This window comes from Heptranchias perlo, chromosome 3, assembly GCF_035084215.1.
Source record: "Heptranchias perlo isolate sHepPer1 chromosome 3, sHepPer1.hap1, whole genome shotgun sequence".
NCBI classification, from domain to species: domain Eukaryota; kingdom Metazoa; phylum Chordata; class Chondrichthyes; order Hexanchiformes; family Hexanchidae; genus Heptranchias; species Heptranchias perlo.
The window spans coordinates 92,890,723-92,911,810 of record NC_090327.1 but is presented as its reverse complement, the minus strand read 5'-3'; the positions used below and the strand labels follow the sequence as shown (position 1 = coordinate 92,911,810).

Genomic DNA, 21,088 nt, shown 5'->3' with positions numbered 1-21,088 from the left:
AGGGTCCCTTTGTTTCTCTACACCTCTCAGTATCCTCCCATTTATTGTGTACTCCCTTGCCTTATTTGCCCTCCCCAAATGCATTAGCTTACACTTATCTGGATTGAATTCCATTTGCCACTTTTCTGCCCACCTGACCAGTCCATTGATATCTTCCTGCAGTCTACAGCTTTCCTCCTCACTATCAACCACACGGCCAATTTTTGTATCATCTGCAAACTTCTTGATCAAGCCCCCCCACATTCAAGTCCAAATCTTTAATATATACCACAAAAAGCAAGGGACCTAGTACTGAGCCTTGCAAAACCCCATTGGAAATCGCCTTCCAGTCACAAAAACACCCGTCGACCATTACCCTCTGCTTCCTGCCACTGAGCCAATTTTGGATCCTACAAGCCATTTTCCCTTGGATCCCATGGGCTGTTCCTTTTTTGATCAGTCTACCATGTGGGACCTTGTCAAAAGCCTTGCTAAAATCCATGTACACTACATCAAATGTGTTACCCTCATCGACCCCCCTTGTTACTCCTCAAAAAATTCAATCAAATTAGTCCGACTTAACAAATTCATGCTGACTGTCTTTGATTAACCCGTCTAAATGACAATTTATGCTGTCCCTCAGAATCGATTACAATAATTTGCCCACCACCGAGGTTAGAATGACTGGCCTTTAATACTCGGTCTATCTCTTTCTCCCTTTTTAAACAATGGTATAACGTTAACCGTCCTCCAATCCTCCGGCACCATGCCTTTAGTCAGGGAGGATCGGAAAATGATGGTCAGAGCCTCCGCTATTTCCTCCCTTGCTTCTCTTAACAGCCTGGGATACATTTCATCTGGGCCTGGCGATTTATCTACTTTCAAAGATGCTAGACTCCTTGATACTTCCCCTCTCACTATGTTTACCCCATCCAATATTTCACATTCCTCCTCCTCCTTAACTACAATCTTTACGTCGTCATAATCATGCAAACTTTTACTATTTTCTCTCTCGAGCACTTTCATAATTTTGAACACTTCTATTAGACCCCTACCTCTACCAACTTTCTCTGATTTAATGAATACAGCCCTCAAGTCCTTCCTCATAACTACAATTCCCTCATCCCTGATATCATTCAAGTGAATCCACATTGCATCTTTTTCATGGCTCTACTATCCTTTATAGTGTGACCCAAATAACTTTCTGTATGGACAACAAAAGAGATTCCAACACCAATCCTTTATGTTCCAGTAGCAACATTTGGTCAGTCTGGGAAACATTTTTAAAATCTGATTTTCTACTTTTTATCCTTTAGCAATCACACTATCTACACCATCAGTTTACAACCATAGGCCTTAATCTTAGCAATAAGTCTCCTGTGTTGCACTTTATGAAGCCCAAGTATGTCACACCTACTATGTTCCCTTTGACTATATGCTTGGTAGTTTCCAGAAAGAATTCGATTAAATCACTCGAGTATCACCAGTCCTTAATTCCATGTTGACTGCCCCTGATTAGCCTACACCTTTCTAAGTGATTACTAATGTTATCCCTTATTATAGTCCAGCGGTTTTCCTATTACTGACACGAGGCTAACTGGTCTGTCAATACCTGCTTATCCCTTTCCCTTTTTTGAACAGGGATGTGACATTCACCACCCTCCAGCCCTTTGGTTCAGTATCTGTTTCCAAAGAATTCTGGAAAATTCTGGTTCGTACATTTGTTATTTGATCACTAAACTTCCTCTGGGCCTGGTTTCTTTTATTTCATTACCTGTTTAGTGTAGTTTCCTTTGCAATATTAAGTATATCTATTAGTGGTTTCTCTTCCAGTACTCCTGCAGTCTTGGCTTCAACCTCCTTTATTAGGCATCTCTGCCATTTCTTTATACACTATAAATAAATGTACCATATGGTGCTCAACCATTCAGGCCCTAGGTTTGATTCTCAATCTCTGATTTTAGCTAGTGCAGTAGATATGGTTCTGTTATTGGCCTCCTTGGCCCTGGTCTTAAGAGTACAACCAAGGTTCCTATTCCCCCAGCGTAATCTAGTTATACTTATTAGAATGTATCCTTTAGTGAACAGGATTGAGCTCAGCTTCTTGAGATTGAATAGCCTCTATCACAGACTGCCCAGACTCTCATGGGAAATGGCCACTTGGATGAAGTGTGGGAGGGCTACCATACCTGTGGAACCATCCCCGAGCGAGAGTTAGTACCTTCAGGAGAGGAGGGGAGGAAAGTGGAGGAGGTGGAGGAGAAAATACATTTATATTTTTCAAAATGATAATTAAGAAATTAGTATTTCATAGACTCGAAGATACATCAGCGCCTCATTTTTAATAAGAATAAATAAAACATATAATCCAATATAATAAAAACGGTCCATGTATAGTTCATTTCCTTCCCGTCACACTTTTTTCAAAAAAAACCAAAGGTGGTCATTTATAATGTACTGAGAAAATCCTTCAGGAATTAAAAATATTTTAACTGAGACAGGAGCCACATGTCTACAAACTCTGATCTTACCTAAAAGACAACTAGAGTTCTGACCTGTGACCTTGAAGAGCAATAAAACTCAGGCTTCACCCAATGTTTACGTAACAACAATTAGTCTCGGGCTTTATCACCTTAAAGGGACAAGGCTTCAATTTAATAGCAAAATAATATTGTGTTCTACATGGTGTAACACTTCATTCCTTTTAAAACAGCGTATTATCTGATTTTTCATGAACACCACCACAGGAAATCAGCTAGTATTTAAAGTAAAACATTCCTCTTTAAAATAAATATTAAAATACAAGGGGGAAGTAATTGAATAGCACCAGTCTGCCGACACAAACTGTTAATTGTATCATGTGATTTATATCAATTAGTGTTAATTGTATCCAGGTGATGTGTGTCAATTGGGGACTCTATCCTTTTTCTATGAGAGCTTATCTAGGGCGTGGTGTGTGTGTAAGGGGGATCTCCGTGAATAAAGGCTTGGAAGCAACTGAAGACCAGGCTCTAGTATTCTTTCCTTCACCACATGGCTATCCAATTTATAACACAAACTAGGTGCAGGGAACAATACCTGCACCTGGCGAGCTGCGGACATCAATGTCAGGCTGCCGCAACGCGGCAGAGGTCCTCAGGTAAGTCCCAGGAGAAGGGTTGGAGATGGCTATAGGTGGGGGTGGTGCATTGCAATGCCTGTGGAGTTGGGGGAAGCACTTCTGCTTCTGCTCATCCTCCTGGCTCCATAGGAAGGATTTAAAAAAAATTAAACTTACCTGTCGTCGGCAGTTGCGAGGGCCGCTGAAGAATCCTGAGTGGGGCAGGCCTGACTCCTGCCCTGCTTATCGCTGACTAATTTTGAAGAGGGATCCTAAACAGGCGTTAGGCTCGGGACGCCTAAAAAATGGGCCCCACAAATTTAGCAGTGGCACCAATGCCTGCGCAGATTGGGCGCAGGCTGTCTCACCGCGCTCGTTTACGCCCGAAAAATTGGCATAACACACAACCAATTTCGACCCCAAAGTCCCTCACACGACATTTCTGTAGCTATATCCATTTTATGTTATTTCAGGTCGGGGGAAGCTAGTTCATAGTCTTTAGGATTATCGATCGCAGATGAAATTAGAGCAGATGTAGCTCATCACTGCTAACAATACGAGAACTGTGTTATAACATATACGTGCTTAATGGTGTGGAACTCAACTAATCTGGAGAAGTTAGTGGCTCAGGCTAATGAAATTGTTTTGTAAATAGTTTTGTATCTATATAGTAGCATAGTTTTAGAATGTCAATCTTTAACCAGCTGGGGGCTTCCTTCAGTAACAGAAATGGCAATCTATAATTGGAAGCAGATTAGATATTGAATTTGTCACAGAGCATTCAGGGCAACCAGTTCCCTGTAAGCTGAAATTGAATCTATAATAAGTATCAGTGGTAATCATTTTTTATTAATTTAATGGATTTCTTTCAGTTTTTTCCAGAGTTGATGATGTTAGGATTCAGAATATGGAAATGTGTCCACAGTAATTATAGATGTTCTTTCAGTGAATATAGTTAGTGCTGGATACAATCTCTTCAGTCCATGTGTTATCCATTTCTCTGTCCATCACTGCCTCCAGTTTAAAATAAGGACTATATCATTGGCTGTGAAATCTAGTAACAACTTATTTAAAGATAGTACAGAAATCTCTCGTCCCCTTCCTCCAGCACGGTTTCATTAACTGGTCTTCAAAATTTAGCTTGTAAATCTTACTTGTTATAAATAAGTGCATTTTTTTCTTACCAGTTTTCTGTACTCCCCACCTTACTGAAGATATCACAGGATATATGGCTCCATATGGGATTGCCACCTGTCCAGTTTTGGACCAGGCAGTTCTTAATTTTTTTTGTGCTCATCATTGTAAGGGTGCCAGTTCTGAGGAATGAAACACTTTCACTTATCAAAGGGATCTGGGGGTCCTAGTGCAAGAAAATCAAAAAGTTAGTATGCAGGTGCAGCAGGTGATCAAGGAGGCCAACGGAATGTTGGCTTTTATTGCTAGGGGGATAGAATATAAAAACAGGGAGGTATTGCTGCAGTTATATAAGGTATTAGTGAGACCGCACCTGGAATACTGCATACAGTTTTGGTGTCCATACTTAAGAAAAGACATACTTGCTCTCGAGGCAGTACAAAGAAGGTTAACTCGGTTAATCCCGGGGATGAGGGGGTGGACATATGAGGAGAGGTTGAGTAGATTGGGACTCTACTCATTGGAGTTCAGAAGGATGAGAGGTGATCTTATTGAAACATATAAGATTGTGAAGGGGCTTGATCGGGTGGATGCGGTAAGGATGTTCCCAAGGTTGGGTGAAACTAGAACTAGGGGGCATAATCTTAGAATAAGGGGCTGCTCTTTCAAAACTGAGATGGGGAGAAACTTCTTCACTCAGAAGGTAGTAGGTCTGTGGAATTTGCTGCCCCAGGAAGCTGTGGAAGCTACATCATTAAATAAATTTAAAACAGAAATCAACAGTTTCCTAGAAGTAAAGGGAATTAGGGGTTACGGGGAGCGGGCAGGAAATTGGACATGAATTTAGATTTGAGGTTAGGATCAGATCAGCCATGATCTTATTGAATGGCGGAGCAGGCTCGAGGGGCCGATTGGCCTACTCCTGCTCCTATTTCTTATGTTCTTTCTTTCCATTTCAGGCAACTAGTACCTCCTAGGTCTCCACTTTACCCCAACAATGTGCCTTAGTTCCAACCCCTAATATACCCGTGTAGCAATTTTTCATTGCTTAAATCAAGCATCCTTAGGCATGTCACATTCCCAGTTAGTGCTGAAATAGGCCCAGTTTTACTTGTAGGCCACTAGGAACTGCATGAAGTCTTCCCAAACTCATTCCACATATGACCTTTACAGCTGTAGTTCCATCAGCCTGACCTGGATCTGAACCTATGTCCCAGAGATGGAAGACCAACATCTAACCTTCAGTGCCACCCAGCTCCAGCCATCTGGTTTTCAATTGTGTGTCTGAAAATTTCTAAAATGAAAACTGGACACTAAAAATCAGATTTTAAAAATGGAATTCTTTCTTTCCACTTCTGTGTTTGTAATGTGAAGACATTAGTGAAGTCTTCAGCAAACTTTCCTGATCAGCAAAACAAATATCAAAACTTCAGCTTTGCCCTGCTTTTATTCTGCCCTTTCAGTTCAGTTTTGGACTTGGTTCACAGGTGCCAGTCACCAACTATCTCTTCACCCAAAAAGATTTATTCATGTCTGAGCTAGACACCTGAGAGTTGACATTTTATTGACCATAGAGGCATCAGAGACAAGCTCGATCCTGCCCTTGTCTGGCATTCACACTTGTCCTTCCAGCAGGGATCATTGGATAGCAATCTGGAGCTGAGTCTTGTAATTAATATAGCTAATATACACCCTGCATATTTTATACATGCATGTGTGCTGTGGCCACAAAGAGAAATAATTTGCATTTATATAGCACCTTTCACTACCTCAGGATGTCCCAAAGCGCAGCCAATTAAGTGCTTTTCGAAGCGTAGTCACTGTTGTAATGAAGGAAACGCGGCAGCAAAGGGGCAGAATATAGTGAGTGCAGCAGCTCTTAAAGGACTGCTGCTCCTTTTGTTTACAGGTAACTGTTGGGGAGAAGATGGAGTGTCACCAAGACTCAAGTGCCAGAATTGCTCCCTTTGTTGAGACACTGGATGTGTTGCTGGAAGATGTAAAACAGAGGAAGGTCTTCAATTTTGGGGCAGACGAGAACCCTCCTCTTAGAGCCATTGTGCAGTAAGCATGGCAGGAAGTAGACAACAGCGTCAATGCAGTCTCTTGCATCCATAAGTAATGGGAGCAGATAAGGAAGTTGTTGGTTTGAGAGAGTACCAAAGTACAGTTGACTTTATCTTTCCTATTTACATATTTCCTGCCACTCTGGCTGATATCAGCTAACTCAGTACAGATCAGAGAGAAACCCCATCCACGCACGTGTCCTTCAAGCAGGGGTCATTGGATAGTGATTGGGGAATTATTTTGAGGTAGCCGTCTCAAAGCACACAACCTAGTGTGTGGTTGAATTGAGATTTTTTTTTTCGGACCTTCAACATGGGATAGCTGTAGGTCATACCTGAGGAGTTATAAAGTGTTGCACTACAAGGTTACAAGTCTAACAAGTTATGACCTACAGCTAATCATGAATTGATGGTACACATTTTGTTTCTTTGACTATGCATAAGTGCAATTTCCATAGATATGCACTGTGCAATTATTTGATTTTCAGTGTACATGGTAATCAAATTCTAGGATAATTTTTTAAAAAATTTCCAAAAAGTAATTCTGATCTCAAGTGGAATTTTGAATATTTTTGCTCTTTTAAATCACACTAAATAAGAGTGAAGGCTTCCATACTGGGAGCCAGATCCCATTCCCCAAATCCCAGACCTGGTTGATTTTATTTCTTGGCAATCTCCATTGGGCAAGTTTTAGATATTCTCTTATGACTAAAATAGCTGCATTTCAAACCCTCACCCAGAAACATGACTCCTGTGAGTCAGTAATAGTACGCCATTCATGGCATCTGTTCACAAGACCATTTGTTCATCTCCATACGGAGGCACAAAGGCAGAACCATGAATGCAGATGGATAGAGATTGAACAAGGGGAGGAAGATAAGAGGAAATGAGTTGGTGGGATAGGAGCAAGCTGAAACAATCGATCTCCAGGGCAGTCCTGTTTATGTATTTTGAGGAGGAAATAGAAACAGGTTCTGCGAGGTTGAGGAACTAGAAGGTTGGAGGCAATGTGGGGAGAATCTCTGGAATAGATGAAATCGATAATAGTCTGGGAAATAAGGATTTAGTGTTTGGTGGTGAGGTCGTGGTCTACAGGGAGATAGGAGGGGTCATCAGAGAGTTGGCATTCAACTTCAGCCGGGCAGAGGTTCTTATACCATGTAACAGTGCCCCCTTTGTCAGCAGGTTTGATGACGTTAGATTAGAACTAAGAATGGCACACTGCCAAGTTTAGAGCGAGATAAATTAGTGAGTAAAGGGAGTAGAGAGAGTGTGTAAGGGGAGTGGAGAAACTGAGATGGCAGCAGTTCTCCATGGAAAAAATAGGAAGTGGGCAAAAAGCCAGAGGGAGGGGTTCAGGACTGACAGGAGTAAGGGTTCGTATTTGGGGTGGGGGGAGCCTCCTGGCCAAAAACACAAAGACACGAAGGTGGAGATGGCAAAAGAGCTTAGCATCATGTTGAATATGGAATTCATTAAGGTGGGGATGAAACTGAGGGCCTTGCTGAGGACTGATCATTAAGGGTCAAAAAGGAAAATGTCGGAGGGTGTAGTGAAAATCTGGCATAAGGTGAAATTAGGAGAGAGATGGTCAGAGTAAAGTGAAGGGGAAGAGAGATCATAAGGATTGTCTGGCATCTAAGAGTTATTTGAGTTTCTGGACCATTCCCACGTGAAAGGAAGAAATATGATTTTTGTTAAAGCGCTGAATGAGGTAAACGATAATGTAGCACTGAGGACCAGGACAATTATGATGAGCATTGAGCTGATGCTGTTGAAGAGAGAGGTTGAGAGCATGCATGTGACGGCATATGGTAGAGTGGGCGAATTGCAGGAAACAGCCAGTGCAATGGTTACTCTGTGTCTGGCTGTGCCGTACCTACACTGTTCTATTCTCTAGCACCAATATCTTTACCTTGAGTATAAAAAAAAGTTCTCCTTTATATTTAGAAGACACGAGCAATAAGAATTTTACAGTATAAGGGCAAAACAGTTTAACAGAAGATCATTATAGTGTATGTAACTACAAGTTGAACGGATTGATACTAATGAGGAACAACGAACAACACTAACCCAATGTATTTGTGGAAGTTTTTAATTATCCTGGATTTTGCGAATGAGGCACTTGCCCATATAATATCCCTCACAAACATACACCTCTGAATTCCCCGCCCCTTGTGAAGGCAGTGGTTGTCACTGGATCCCTGGATAGAGCTCAGGAGCAGAAAATCTGGCTGATTTTTTCCTCCTTCTCCTTGTAGTGCAACTGCTGTCCTAGCTAAGATCAAAGACCAGGGATTGAACAATTTTGTTTTTTTATAATCTGACTGGCACCGTTTGCAATAGCGCACTTCACAAAATTGAAAAGCATTAAGAACAACAATAAGCTTGTGGAATTTAAATCCAATGAAAATAAAGTGTTACGTGGCATTAAAATCTAACAAAAGTGTCACAGAACAGCAGTTCATTATTGTAACATTTACATGAGTTTTTAAAAAAATGTTTCTATAAACTATGGAACTGCAATGTACAATAGTCCTGTATAATTAAAATAAAATGTAGAGAAGTCTGGACATTAAACATCTGGAGTCTGAACATCTGACATTTGACATGAAGTCTGACATCTGTTCATATCTTAAAGATATTGGATTGACATTTCAACATACCATGCTGTAATGCGAAAAGCTAAGATATGTGCTTTAAGGGGAAAAATTAGAGGAGTGAATCATGCACAAACCATTCCCAGGTGAAAGGACTCCATGGCTGGAAACTGATATCCAATATTGTAGCCAGATGTTTTACAACAGTCAATTCAGTATGTCTTGATATTTTCTTCTGGGAAAAATATTTAAATCAGAAGCTATCAGAACTCATGTAAAGACCATTTGGAGAGTGGACAAGTCTCCTAGACACCCTGTGTCTGACATTGGTGAGTCAGACATCACTGGTGTTAATGCATGGTAAAAACTGGACTGTAGCAGACAACGGATAGCATTTTGCTCAACTAGACATGAAATAACATTGGAAAACACAGCAGGGTCAGATTGAGCAGAATATCGTTCCTTTGCTCTGCGCCCGGCAAAGACAATGCTCTACCTTGAAATGATGTGCGTGGCAGGGAGAAAAATGGGCTTGCACTTGGGGAAAACAAAGACAATTGGAGCTTTCTTCGACAGCAGCTGCAGCCAGCTAATGAAACTGCAAAAGCAGAAACTGGCAGAACAAGATATGTATTAGTTTTTGCAGATGGCAGTGCAGACAAGTTGGTAATTGAACAGGAAGTCGTGTACGTGAGGTATTTGATGGGGACAGCCTATTACCTCACTTAGCTGGTCCAATCACTCCTGAGACCCTTCTGTACAATTAGAAATTATTGCATTTTCCCTCTAAGTACTTGACTGAATTACCCAGCAGTGTAGAGCATGCAAGACACACAAAGCCGTTCTGTTAGAACCAAACTCTGTATTTTTCTTCAAAACAAAGTTGCGAAGGAAAGTTAGCTCTACACTGTCAAGATTATTAGATTATCTTTATAAAAAAGAAAATAATTTCTAGCTTTCTGACTCGTCTGTCTTTGATGTCATGAATAATAACACAACACAGTTAATTTTATTACCATAAGCACAAAAATGAGCAACAGAGATTTTCAAATTATTTTTTCCAAGTCGTTTCACAATGATGATGACTGTGAATGGTGCTTCACACAAAGGAACATTTTATTTTTTTCTGTGTGACATACTTGTTCGATAACTATCGTGCATCACAGACATCATGAACGAAAGGTTAATATCCTCAGAGTCTTAATATGTTTCAACAAGTGATTGATTACACAGCAGCTAATATTGTTGCATACGATATGCTAATTTTGTTTTGGCTGGTTACTATCACAAAGGATGTAATTAGATCTGTTGAAGTTTCATTGACTGCGTTCTTTCTGCAAAAAGAGGGAGGAGAGAAAGAGTCCTGCATAATACAGCGAAGGAAATGTTGTATTTTCCCTACAATTGTTTGTGAGCATGAACTAACTCTTGAGGAAATGTACTTTGTCATGGCAATCATTTTTTAGGTAGATTAATAATTACCGTGCCGGTAACAGGAACTGGTAGTTTTTCTATTTAAAAGTTGCAAACGTATTGCATTGTTATTCTAATTAAATTGTACAATTTATTTCAATAAAAATCTTGACTTTTTCACATTACCCAAAGTGACCAGTGGTGGCACGAACTAATACAGTGGTGGGGTGGGAGGGAAAGTATCCTTGTTTTGAAAGGGTAATTGTGAGACTGACTTTTCAACTGTTTATTGCTAACTGAAAATATTTCTAGAATCAAGTTAAATTATTACAGTCATTTCAAATTTTATGGCTGTGCAGTCTACCAGTACTCATTGCTTTTGGCTACATTCATTTTCCTTGTATCAATGATTAATGGACAATGTTGAATGTTAGAGTGAGCAGGCATCAGCAAATGCGAGATTGTAATTAGTTTAGCTGACGAGTCCTTCAATGGCACTTGCATCTGGATGGAAAAATTACCCTATAGGGAACTGGCTGCTCACCAGGTTTTTTTCTGTAATACATTGTGAAACGCCAGATGAATCAAGTGCTTTTTTGTTCCAAGAAACTGCTTGAGTCTTGAAGGCAGAAATATGCCTATAAAAGCCTTCCACTTTGAATATATCAGAATACAATTATTAGCATTGTGCTCTCCCTGGCTATTTTTGGTGAGCACTCCATTTGTAAAGAAAGACATTCAAAATTTTAATTTTAAATAAGTTTATATTAATTTTGTGACAGATCATTAACATGTTTTAATTTTAAAAATGTAATTTTCTGAAATGAAAGGGAAGTCTTTTGAGTGTAACCCTGTTCTATTACAAGATGCACCTAATTCTCCCAAAGATTTATGTACAAATTGAAATTCTCACTTTTTTCTGCTTTTTCATGAAGTTGGGAACTGGAGTGTGTAATTTTTAAGAACAGTGCAATTCTAAGGCCTGAATTGATTCAGAAAAGCCTCCATTTACATGGTGGCACTAGAGTTTCACTATTCAAGTTTCTTAGAATTGCTTAGCTACAAAGCAACATGAGGATATTGTATATCACTTGATGTAGTTGCTTTGTACTCATGCATTTTTAATGTTGCGCCAAAGTATTATCTGCAACTTAAGATTGTTATAGTGGACTGTCACTGAAGTTAAAATCAAACTTTACTGTCTACTAATTTCACCCATTTAGAACTGTAAATAACATTAGTAAAAGTTTTTTTTAAAAATGGTTAAGTTCTCTTGGTAAAAGAGGGAAGCATTTATAAAGGAGATGAATGGAGATGTGTTCCAAAGAGTTACAGAAAAGCGATTGAACCTGCAATTATTTAAAATTTGCATCTGTACTACTGGCTATACTATAATTGTCCAGAAAAATACAATAAAGCAATTTCAATTTAATAAAATATTTCCATAGTTTGTACCAATCATAAATGACATTTTTCATGAAATGAACTACACTATCTGGCATTACCCAACAGATATTGTGTACCCTGGAAGAAGAATTAAAGGTTAGCTGTGTATTACAATCTTCCAAAGATAAGAATCTGTTCTTCAATACATACAGATGATCTTCCATGGAAACCAGTGAGATGTTATAAATATTTGAAGTATGAGAAACTAGAAGACCCATTATTGGCCATGTTGAATAATATTCTAGTTATAGCACACATTTAAGATATAATTTTAAAACTTTTTATTTGTGTTTCAAAGGTACTACAGTTATGGAGGTATTCTTGTAATTTCCTCTTTTCCCAGACTGCATGCACAGCTTTCAATCCATTACAGTATTTCCCTGTAACTTTGTTGGCTATACTTCCATTCTTCTTCATTAGAACCAGGTTGAGACTGTCCAAGCTCATTCCACATAACACCTTACACTCAGCAGAAAGATGACATTTTCATTTGTGAATCTAGTGTGGGCTTAAACTCGGGTTGCAAAGGCAGTGTGCTACTCTACTTTGTCACCACCATTATTATTGTTTCCCTGGTTCTGGGACTCAGAAATAGGACACAATGAGGCCATGATTGATCCACATATGTATATAAAAATTGATCAGACTACAAATCTTAAATCGAATGGATCACTAAAGAGCAATGGTTTAATTCTTGTCCCCTCTGTAAAATCAGGAATATTGAAAGTAGTGAAAGCCTATAGAAACTAAAAACAATTACAATGTTTTCATAACTAAAATCTTTCAGCACAGCTTTGATGTACATTGTGTGTGTGGTGTGATCATTCTGCTCAGTCCAGTTAATTTATAATCTATGTTCAATATAATGAGAAAAACTGAAGTCAAAATGACATGGAATGGAAATTTATTTGGTATAGAATTATCATGCTGAATAAAATATTTGTAGCAGGCCTCACTTTGATTTAAGATGGGCCTGTGAAATTTAACAAAAGTTTCTAAATAATCAATAACAGAAGCGTGAACTCATTTTAAAAGAGGTTGGTCTGAAGCAGAGGATTGTGGGTTCAAATCCCACTCCAGAGACTTGAGCACATAATCTAGCCTGACACTTCAGTGGAGTACTGATGGAGTGTTGGACTGTCGCAGATGTCGTCTCTTGGATGAGACGTTAAACCGAGTCTCCCTCTGCCCTATCAGTGGATGTAAAAGATCCCATGGCACTATTTGAAGAAGAGCTGGGGAGTTCTTCCTGATGTCCTGGCCAATATTTATCCCTCAACCAATATCACTAAAACAGATTTTCTGGTGTTATCACATTGCTGTTTGTGGCACCTTGCTGTGCACAAATTGGCTGCCACATTTCCTACATTACAACAGTGACTACACTTCAAAAGTATTTCATTGGCTGTAAAGTGCTTTGGGATGTCCTGAGGTCATAAAAGGCGCTATATAAATGCAAGTTCTTTCTTTCTTCTATTTCATACAGTAAAAATCTTGCCTTTAACATGGTTCAAGATTTTGAGCTGCTTTACAGTGGAGGAAAGGTGCAGGCACCAAGCCTTTGCAGGAGGGTCAGGAGAAGTAGCCAAAAGCTTGGTAGAAAAGGCCTTAAGAGGGGAAGGGAGGTAGAAAGGTGCAAGGGTTAGGAAGGGAGTTTCAGAGAGCAGGGCCGAGACAGCTGAAGGCTTTATCAGCAAAGTGGGCTAGAGTCAGAGAACTGGAGGGCACTTGAGGGTGGAGAAGGTTTCAGAAGTAGAGGGAAGCAAGATCATGGAGCAATTTTGGCCCATGGAAGGATTTGCAGATGAGGACTAGTTATTTTAAATTTGATCTGTTAGGGAACCAGTGTAGGTCATTAAGCACAGGTGTGATAGGTCAGCACAGGATGCAGGCAGTGGAGTTTTAGATTATTTGAAATTAATGGTAGGTGTAGGTCGTGAGGCCAGGCAGGAGGACATTGCATAAGTCACATCTAGCGATGAAGAAGGAATGGATAAGGGGTCCAGCAGCAATGGAGGGACGGTAATGGCGAGGTGTTCAATGTTGCAGAGGTGGAAATAAGTGGTCTGGTTGATAAATAGGATATGAGGTTTGAAACTCAGTTCTGGGACAAACAGAAGGTCGAAGTTGCATACATCCTGGTTGAAACTGGGCAAGCAACCACGGAGTGGGGTATGTATCTGTATATTAATGTCTCTCAGAATAGTGCAATTTGGTCGGAAATTATATTAAACTACTTATAATAGTCATTCCCCACTTGTCACTGACATTCGAGAAACTGTCATTAAAACCCCACAATATCATTTGGGATGTGAGAGTTTTAACTGTTACATCTGTAAGGTGTGGGGCCTCTTGGAGTGTTTAATATCTAAAGGTTTGACAGACAGTTAATAAAAAGTTGGAACAGAGTACTTCTCTCACCTCTATACTTAAAGCATTCAGATGAAATCCCTTTGTCTGTTATTTTTATGGAGGGCTGTTAATTCAAAATGGTGAAAATTTTGCAAAAACCTATCAATGAATAACATCACCTTTGTAAGATTATGCATATTGCTGCAACAATGCTTTTATATGTTTTCTTTGCTTAATCTATTGCTGTTTTATTATAACGAGATTCAACTATTGCGATGAGGCACAATTAAAAGTGACCTTATTGTGAGTAACTTGTTTTCTTAGTTATTTCTGCCAGAATGGAGACAAAACTCTGGTGTTGATTTGTTCTAACTTCACAGATCACATGATATACCTTTGACCTTTTGCTGTTTCAGAGACGAAGAGGCTCTGGAGTCTTCTGTGCCAACTGCCTGACCACAAAGACCTCTCTTTGGCGAAAGAATGCTAACGGTGGATATGTATGCAACGCATGTGGCCTGTACCAGAAGCTGCATTCGGTAGGAAGAATCTATTAGTTGTTCAGGAAAATGTTTGTGGAGACTGTTCAAATTGGGCAGATGTTACATGGTTCCATTTGATTGGATCCACTGCTTTGCCTGCAATTAATTTCCCTGAAGTGGGCTTCCCAATATGGTCACCTAAAGATCAGATGTATTTCATTAAACAACAACTGAAGCTGGTGGAGTAGAAATCTCTCAGCTGTGGTGTGTTTTTTTAAGCTTGTTGTATTTAATTAGTTAGAATGAAAATCAGGAAAAAGTTGCTGGAATAGAAAAATTTAAAAACGCACACTGAAGCATTTAATTTCATTGCAAGTGTTTTGGGACATGTTTTTAAACACATTTTTAAACTACTTTAAAAGTAGTAGTTATTAATTGTGAATATAGATGCAGTCAAAAGGTAACAATTTACGTTTCTTGGAAAATGTCAGGCTAATTCTTGGTACTAATTCTGTATACCTCTGTACTATGTGAACTTCTCTGCCATACAAAAGTTTTGGAGGCAGTCATTTGCACCTTTTCGAAGGTCATTTAATGTCTTAGTAGCATATATATAAATGGATCATGTCCACTAAAGCTCATGTCCAAGGTCAGAGTCTCTGGCCTGGATTTTCCTCATGCTATCCTGCCCCGAAACAGACGGGATAATGGTGCATGCAGCGGAGTAAATCAACCAGCAAAACCTACTGACGGCCTCCCGCCTCGACCTTCATATCTCTCCCCCTGTCCCTTGTTGGGACATCCGCTGGCTATCCCTTTCCTGCCCACTGCATGCAAATGCAAGCGAGGAAGCGAAGCTTGGAATCCCTCCCATCTACCACTCTTACCCATCGCTACCCGGGACTGCCAGGTGAAGTCTAATGGTAGAAGTGGGAAAGCCCCGAAATCTCTTAATGGATGGAGAGTACCAGCCTCCTCTCTCTCCATTGTGGCCTGATTCCTTACCTGTTGGTGGCCTCGTTCTCAACTTGAGCCTTCGGTAGAAGATTTGCTGCAATTTTCGGGGCTCTTCCGCTCCTTTAAGTGGCCTTCAGCTTCTTCTGGTGCTACAGCAGTGGTCCTACTGCAGCACTCGCTGGATTTTCCTCAGTGTAACTGGCGGGTACTGTCATTTGGTGAGGAGTTTTCAACTGTGAGCACTTAATACAATAAGCCTTGAAGGCAGAATTTATTTATTCCAGATATTATTGGCTGCTGATAGACCCCCTAATAGAAGTGAGTTCTGCCCATTGTCCAATTTTTGGAAGAGCAGCGTCAAGTAGATTTGAGCGATGGACAGTGCTTAAAAAAAATTGACTCTGCATCCATCCAGCTATGAGATATACACTCCACTTGCCTGTACTGGCTGCTACATCAGCCTTTTCCATTTTATTTAAATTTTGGCACTTATGTTTCAGAATGTATTGTCTGCAGCTGGAAATAATAACTTGGCAATAGCTGTGATCACCATTAATGTCCAAACGTTTTATGCCCAGTTGTTAGCAATTGACTATTGGGAAGAATGGCAGTGGTTGACATTTGGAGTGAGATTTTATTAGGCTGTAAGGGAACAATTTATGTGACAGTTATGCTATTGGCTGCGATATTGAACATAAGCAAAGTCTAAGTTGACAAAAGCCACTCAGCCCACCAAAGTGTGTTCCACTGGTGTTCTAACTCTCCCAGTCAAGCACTAAACTGCATATAGCAAGCTCTGTAAAGTCTGTGGCCCTGAAATTCTGGGGGCTGGAAAGAGTGGAGAGTGGCGGTGGGGGGGGGGGGGGGGCTGGAATGTGAAACAGAACATGACTCTGCCAGGATTTTACCCCATGGAAGATACCCAGAAAATTCTAGTGTGTGTGGTTTGAGGGGCGGGGAGGGCAGAGAAGAGAGGTGTGTTTGTGCATCTTCCTTCTGCACCCCCCTCTCTCTCACATCAAGGGGACATGTCTGGTGCAATTCCTGGGAACCCTGGAAATTCATCCATCCATTATACCTTTTATAAGCCATGATGTGGAGATGCCGGTGATGGACTGGGGTGGACAAATGTAAGGACTTGCATGACACCAGGTTATAGTCCAACAGTTTTATTTTAAATCACAAGCTTTCGGAGCTTACCTCCTTCGTCAGGTAAGGAGGAGGTAAGCTCCGAAAGCTTGTGATTTAAAATAAAACTGTTGGACTATAACCTGGTGTTGTGCAAGTCCTTACCTTTTATAAGGCCCAATGGAAATTCATTAGCTGAGAGCTGCCGTGAGTTCCGTTGAGGCCCTTGGAAAGGCCCCAGGATTGTACTAGTGGGAGGTCATCTATTCCAGAGTGGATCAATTATCTTCTCTCTTTGTCCTATTATATCCCTGCAGGGATAAGAAAACAGAACCTTTTGTGCTTCAACCTACCAAGGGCCTCTTTCTCTTTCATAGGAGTGGCATGGTGCTGCTCCAATTCCCCACACTGCTGTTGCGATCATCGCTGTACCCTTACACTCATGGGCTGCCCACCCCAATTCTGGTAATGATCGTATCCCCACAATTTGAGTGGCTGGTTGATGGTGGATGGGTGTCCAACTCTGCCACACTTCCACTCACACAGCGGGGCTCCTGGAATTTCAGGGCCGACGTCTCGATTACCTTGCCTGACAGGTTATTCTCGACATTTATCACCCTTTGCAAGAAGTAGTTTCTTCTGGTATCTGTATAAATTTATTTTTCATTAGTTTGCACTTCTGAGCTTAGGTCCTATTATCCTTTCTTAATCAGCACCAGTTTTGATCAAAGAAATGCTATTTTTTAATTTTGAGTTTGATACATGTGTTTGCCCCATCTTTGTAATGTCGATTTCATATCAAATTATCCAAAGTATTTTTTTGATTTCAGCCTTTAAATTTTTTTGGAAATACTAAATTTTAGGACTTCCAAATCATGAAGAAGTGCTTCTAGTTTACGAAACGTTTTTATTTTGTTGTTGATTTTCCTGACAACACACCAATGAAAACACAGTAAGAAAAAGGATGGCAGCATTACAACTATTTACACATTTTGAGCATCCTTACTCATGTCAGTACAGGAAAATTTGATTGAAACATTTAGATTTCACTGTTTACTTGCCTTAATCTATCTCCGTTTTGCTTGCTAGTCAGCCCGCCTACCCAATCCAATTGCAAGTAAAATGATGTCACATACTTCTGTATTTCCTCAGGGAATCCTGTTAGTTTGTTCAGTAGCTACCAACACTCTCATTGGCATTTCAGTGTTGCCACCAGTAAGAAGAACTGATAGTTGAAACTGAAAAAAACAACACCGAAACACTTTTAATAACTGAGCTGTTCTTCTTGGGTGTTACTGCCACATTTCCATTAATATAAAATGGTTATACTGTGATCTGTATCCTTGTGTTTGATGAAATGGCCTATGTATTAGTCCTTTTGTCAAACACAAGGGCATAGATCACAGTATCATCCAATAAAGGATCACTGTGTATGCAGCATTTACAAAGAATGCACCCCAGTAAAAACTTGCTTTTCAGATGACAACATTTCAAATGATCAGCAATAGAATACTTTCTGATGGTTGCTCTAGGTGTGAGATAATAGAAGGAAACAAAAGCCTATTTTGTGACCATTTGTGACTTTTTCTTCCATCCACCTCTGAAGGCACCCACTTGGATGCTGTATGATTTATAGAAACTGTCAGCGCTCTGTCACCTCACCCAAATGTCAGTTCTTCATGTGTTAGCCTAGATGCTAAGGCCTACATTTTCTGAGTATCTGCTGGCAGTGAGGACCCTCACCTGCTGCCAGCGCATATCAGAAAGTATCAGGTGCAATGTCTGTGACTTTCTATCCATTGAATTCCATAGGTGGGAAATCACGGGCAATGCACCTGCGATTTTCTGAATTGCATTGGCAACAGGCAAAGTTTCTCATGGCCAGGGTGTACTCATAATATTTGGACCTAAGTGTTAGTAGGCTGGTTGACCATAAGAGGCACCATAACTGAGGCTGATCCTGTCCTCACCTGATGTCTATACACATGACTTTCCAACAGGTGTCATTGGATAGTGATTTGGCGCAGGAGCCCTCCTAAGCCTAGTGTCACTCAGGTCACTAAAGAATGCTTTATTAAGATAAATATTTTAGTAGGTATAATCTTCAAAACACTACAGCATCAAAATGAAGCGAGAATAAGTTAGATCAAGTAATGAATTCTTCATATATATATAAACATGTATTTTTCCGTGGGATAATACAGAATCAGTAGTGAAAATCTGGCTTTCATTTCACAACCAAGAAAGACCCTATTCACACAAACTGCAATACAAACAAATCATGATAAAGCATATTTAGTAAGACATTTTTAGTGATTTTCATATTCTATTGGTCAGTATTTGTGTTTTAAATGCATTTTAGAACTGGGCTTGTACACTATGGCAAGCCAAGGCATTGCCATAGTATAAACGAGGTAGCATACACGTTTCCAAAGGGACAGAGAACCACCTCGAGCTGGATTTGTTCCCTGACTGCTGCAGGCAGATTAAAATTGCCTGTCCAGGCAGGCCAACGGTGTGTTTTTGTATATTGCTAACCTGTATGGACCGTCCCCTGTTATTGAAGGCCGACTCATAGAATTCACAGTTGCTTTCCTCATGCTGCCAACGTTTTGAATCCACTGTAGAATGTAAATGGGAGCAGCCTGAAGCCTCAGCAATGGACCAGATCCACAATGTAAAAAGGGTTTAAGTGATTCATTGCAGCGAATTATCATTTTGCTGGGAAGTGAAACTCTCAATTCCTTTTCATGGAATGCAGACCGTTTGTATAATGCTTTGGTTTGCGGATAATGTAACAATGATAATTAATAATCTGATTGGGACTCTTTCTCAATAGTCCCAGCATGAGAAACCTACTGGTGCAGTACATTATAATTAGCCTTGCATTCTCTCCACCCCCCCTGTCAGGTAATCTGCCCACAGTGCTGTCACTCAACCTGCTCCATTTTCACAAACACAGACAAATCTCCACAAATACCTGCCTTTCCCCAGTCATCTTGGAGCAGTTTCTCTCTAGGCCTTGCCTCACCCAAGCCTCTTGTAGCACATAGCCAGCACTCTCGAGGATAAAATACATTTAGGAGGAGTAGAAAGTAAAAATATTTTTAAAAAAATCTTATACAATGCTCAGCCAGGTCTCTAATGCCAGTGCTCGTACAGTCATCTGGAATATATCTACCCTCCCCCGCTAAGTTCTAGTAATACAAATACTGGTTCAGATTATATAGATGCAATATATACCCTCACGGATTATATATGTGCAATATATTCTCCTCTGATTATATATATGCAATATATTCCCCTCCTGGATTATATACACAGACAGTATATTCCCCTCATGGATTATATATACATACAGTATATTCCCCTCACGGATCATATACTGCACATATATTCCCCTCACGGATTATATACGTGCAGTATGTTCCCCTCCCGCAGTATATACGTGCAGTATGTTCCCCTCCCGCAGTATATACGTGCAGTATGTTCCCCTCCCGCAGTATATACGTGCAGTATGTTCCCCTCCCGCAGTATATACGTGCAGTATGTTCCCCTCCCGCAGTATATACGTGCAGTATGTTCCCCTCCCGCAGTATATACGTGCAGTATGTTCCCCTCATTGATGTATTATCCACATCAAATATGCAACCAGAAAAATAGCTGTTGGGCTCATTGGTCCAGACGGTATTGATCCCAGCAGACTTCCTCCCCTCTGGGCTTGTCCACAAACACTTTCAGAGACATCTGCACAACCTGAAATTGCATCATCAAAGAATTTACTTGAAAGTGCATACGAGCAGATAATAATCATTTAAAGTATGGTTAAATATCCAGGATCTCATTGCAGAAACAACTGACTAGTGATGTGGTATTGCTGAGATGTTATTTGCTCTTATAATAAAAATGGAGCAAGAGGTGGATTAGTTATTGGATTTTCTTTCTGCTGGTCTCAGCAGACGTGCACACAGGGTAAAATTGGTTACTCCTAGCTGTTTCTGCAGGCTATAGAAAATACTTAGCTGATATACACACCTCAGGGCAAGACAAGGCAGAGGGAACGCATAACTCAGGAAGGACTTGATATGTATTGGTTGATTGCTGCCATTGTCCTTGGATGATGTGGAGATGCCGGTGTGATGGACTGGGGTGGACAAATGTAAGGAATCTTACAACACCAGGTTATAGTCCAACAATTTTATTTTAAAATCACAAGCTTTCAGAGATTATCTCCTTCGTCAGGTGAGTGACGCTCTCACTTACTCACCTGACGAAGGAGATAATCTCCGAAAGCTTGTGATTTTAAAATAAAATTGTTGGACTGTAACCTGGTGTTGTAAGATTCCTTACAATTGCCCTTGGATAGGGACCCATCTCACATATCCTCTCCATCACCAAGACTGCCGCCTTCCACCTCCGTGACATCACCTG

The 21,088-nt window shown here is 40.3% G+C and overlaps 1 protein-coding gene across 3 annotated transcripts in view; it reads left to right on the top strand.

The window, feature by feature from the left end:
• Window positions 1-21,088, top strand: part of trps1 (trichorhinophalangeal syndrome I) — a 183,421-nt gene that overhangs the window by 155,469 nt on the left and 6,864 nt on the right. For all 3 annotated transcript variants that reach the window (XM_067980761.1, XM_067980760.1, XM_067980762.1), the window contains exon 5: window positions 14,507-14,629. In XM_067980761.1, the coding sequence (XP_067836862.1) occupies window positions 14,507-14,629 (123 nt within the window). The remainder of the gene's footprint in view (window positions 1-14,506; window positions 14,630-21,088) is intronic.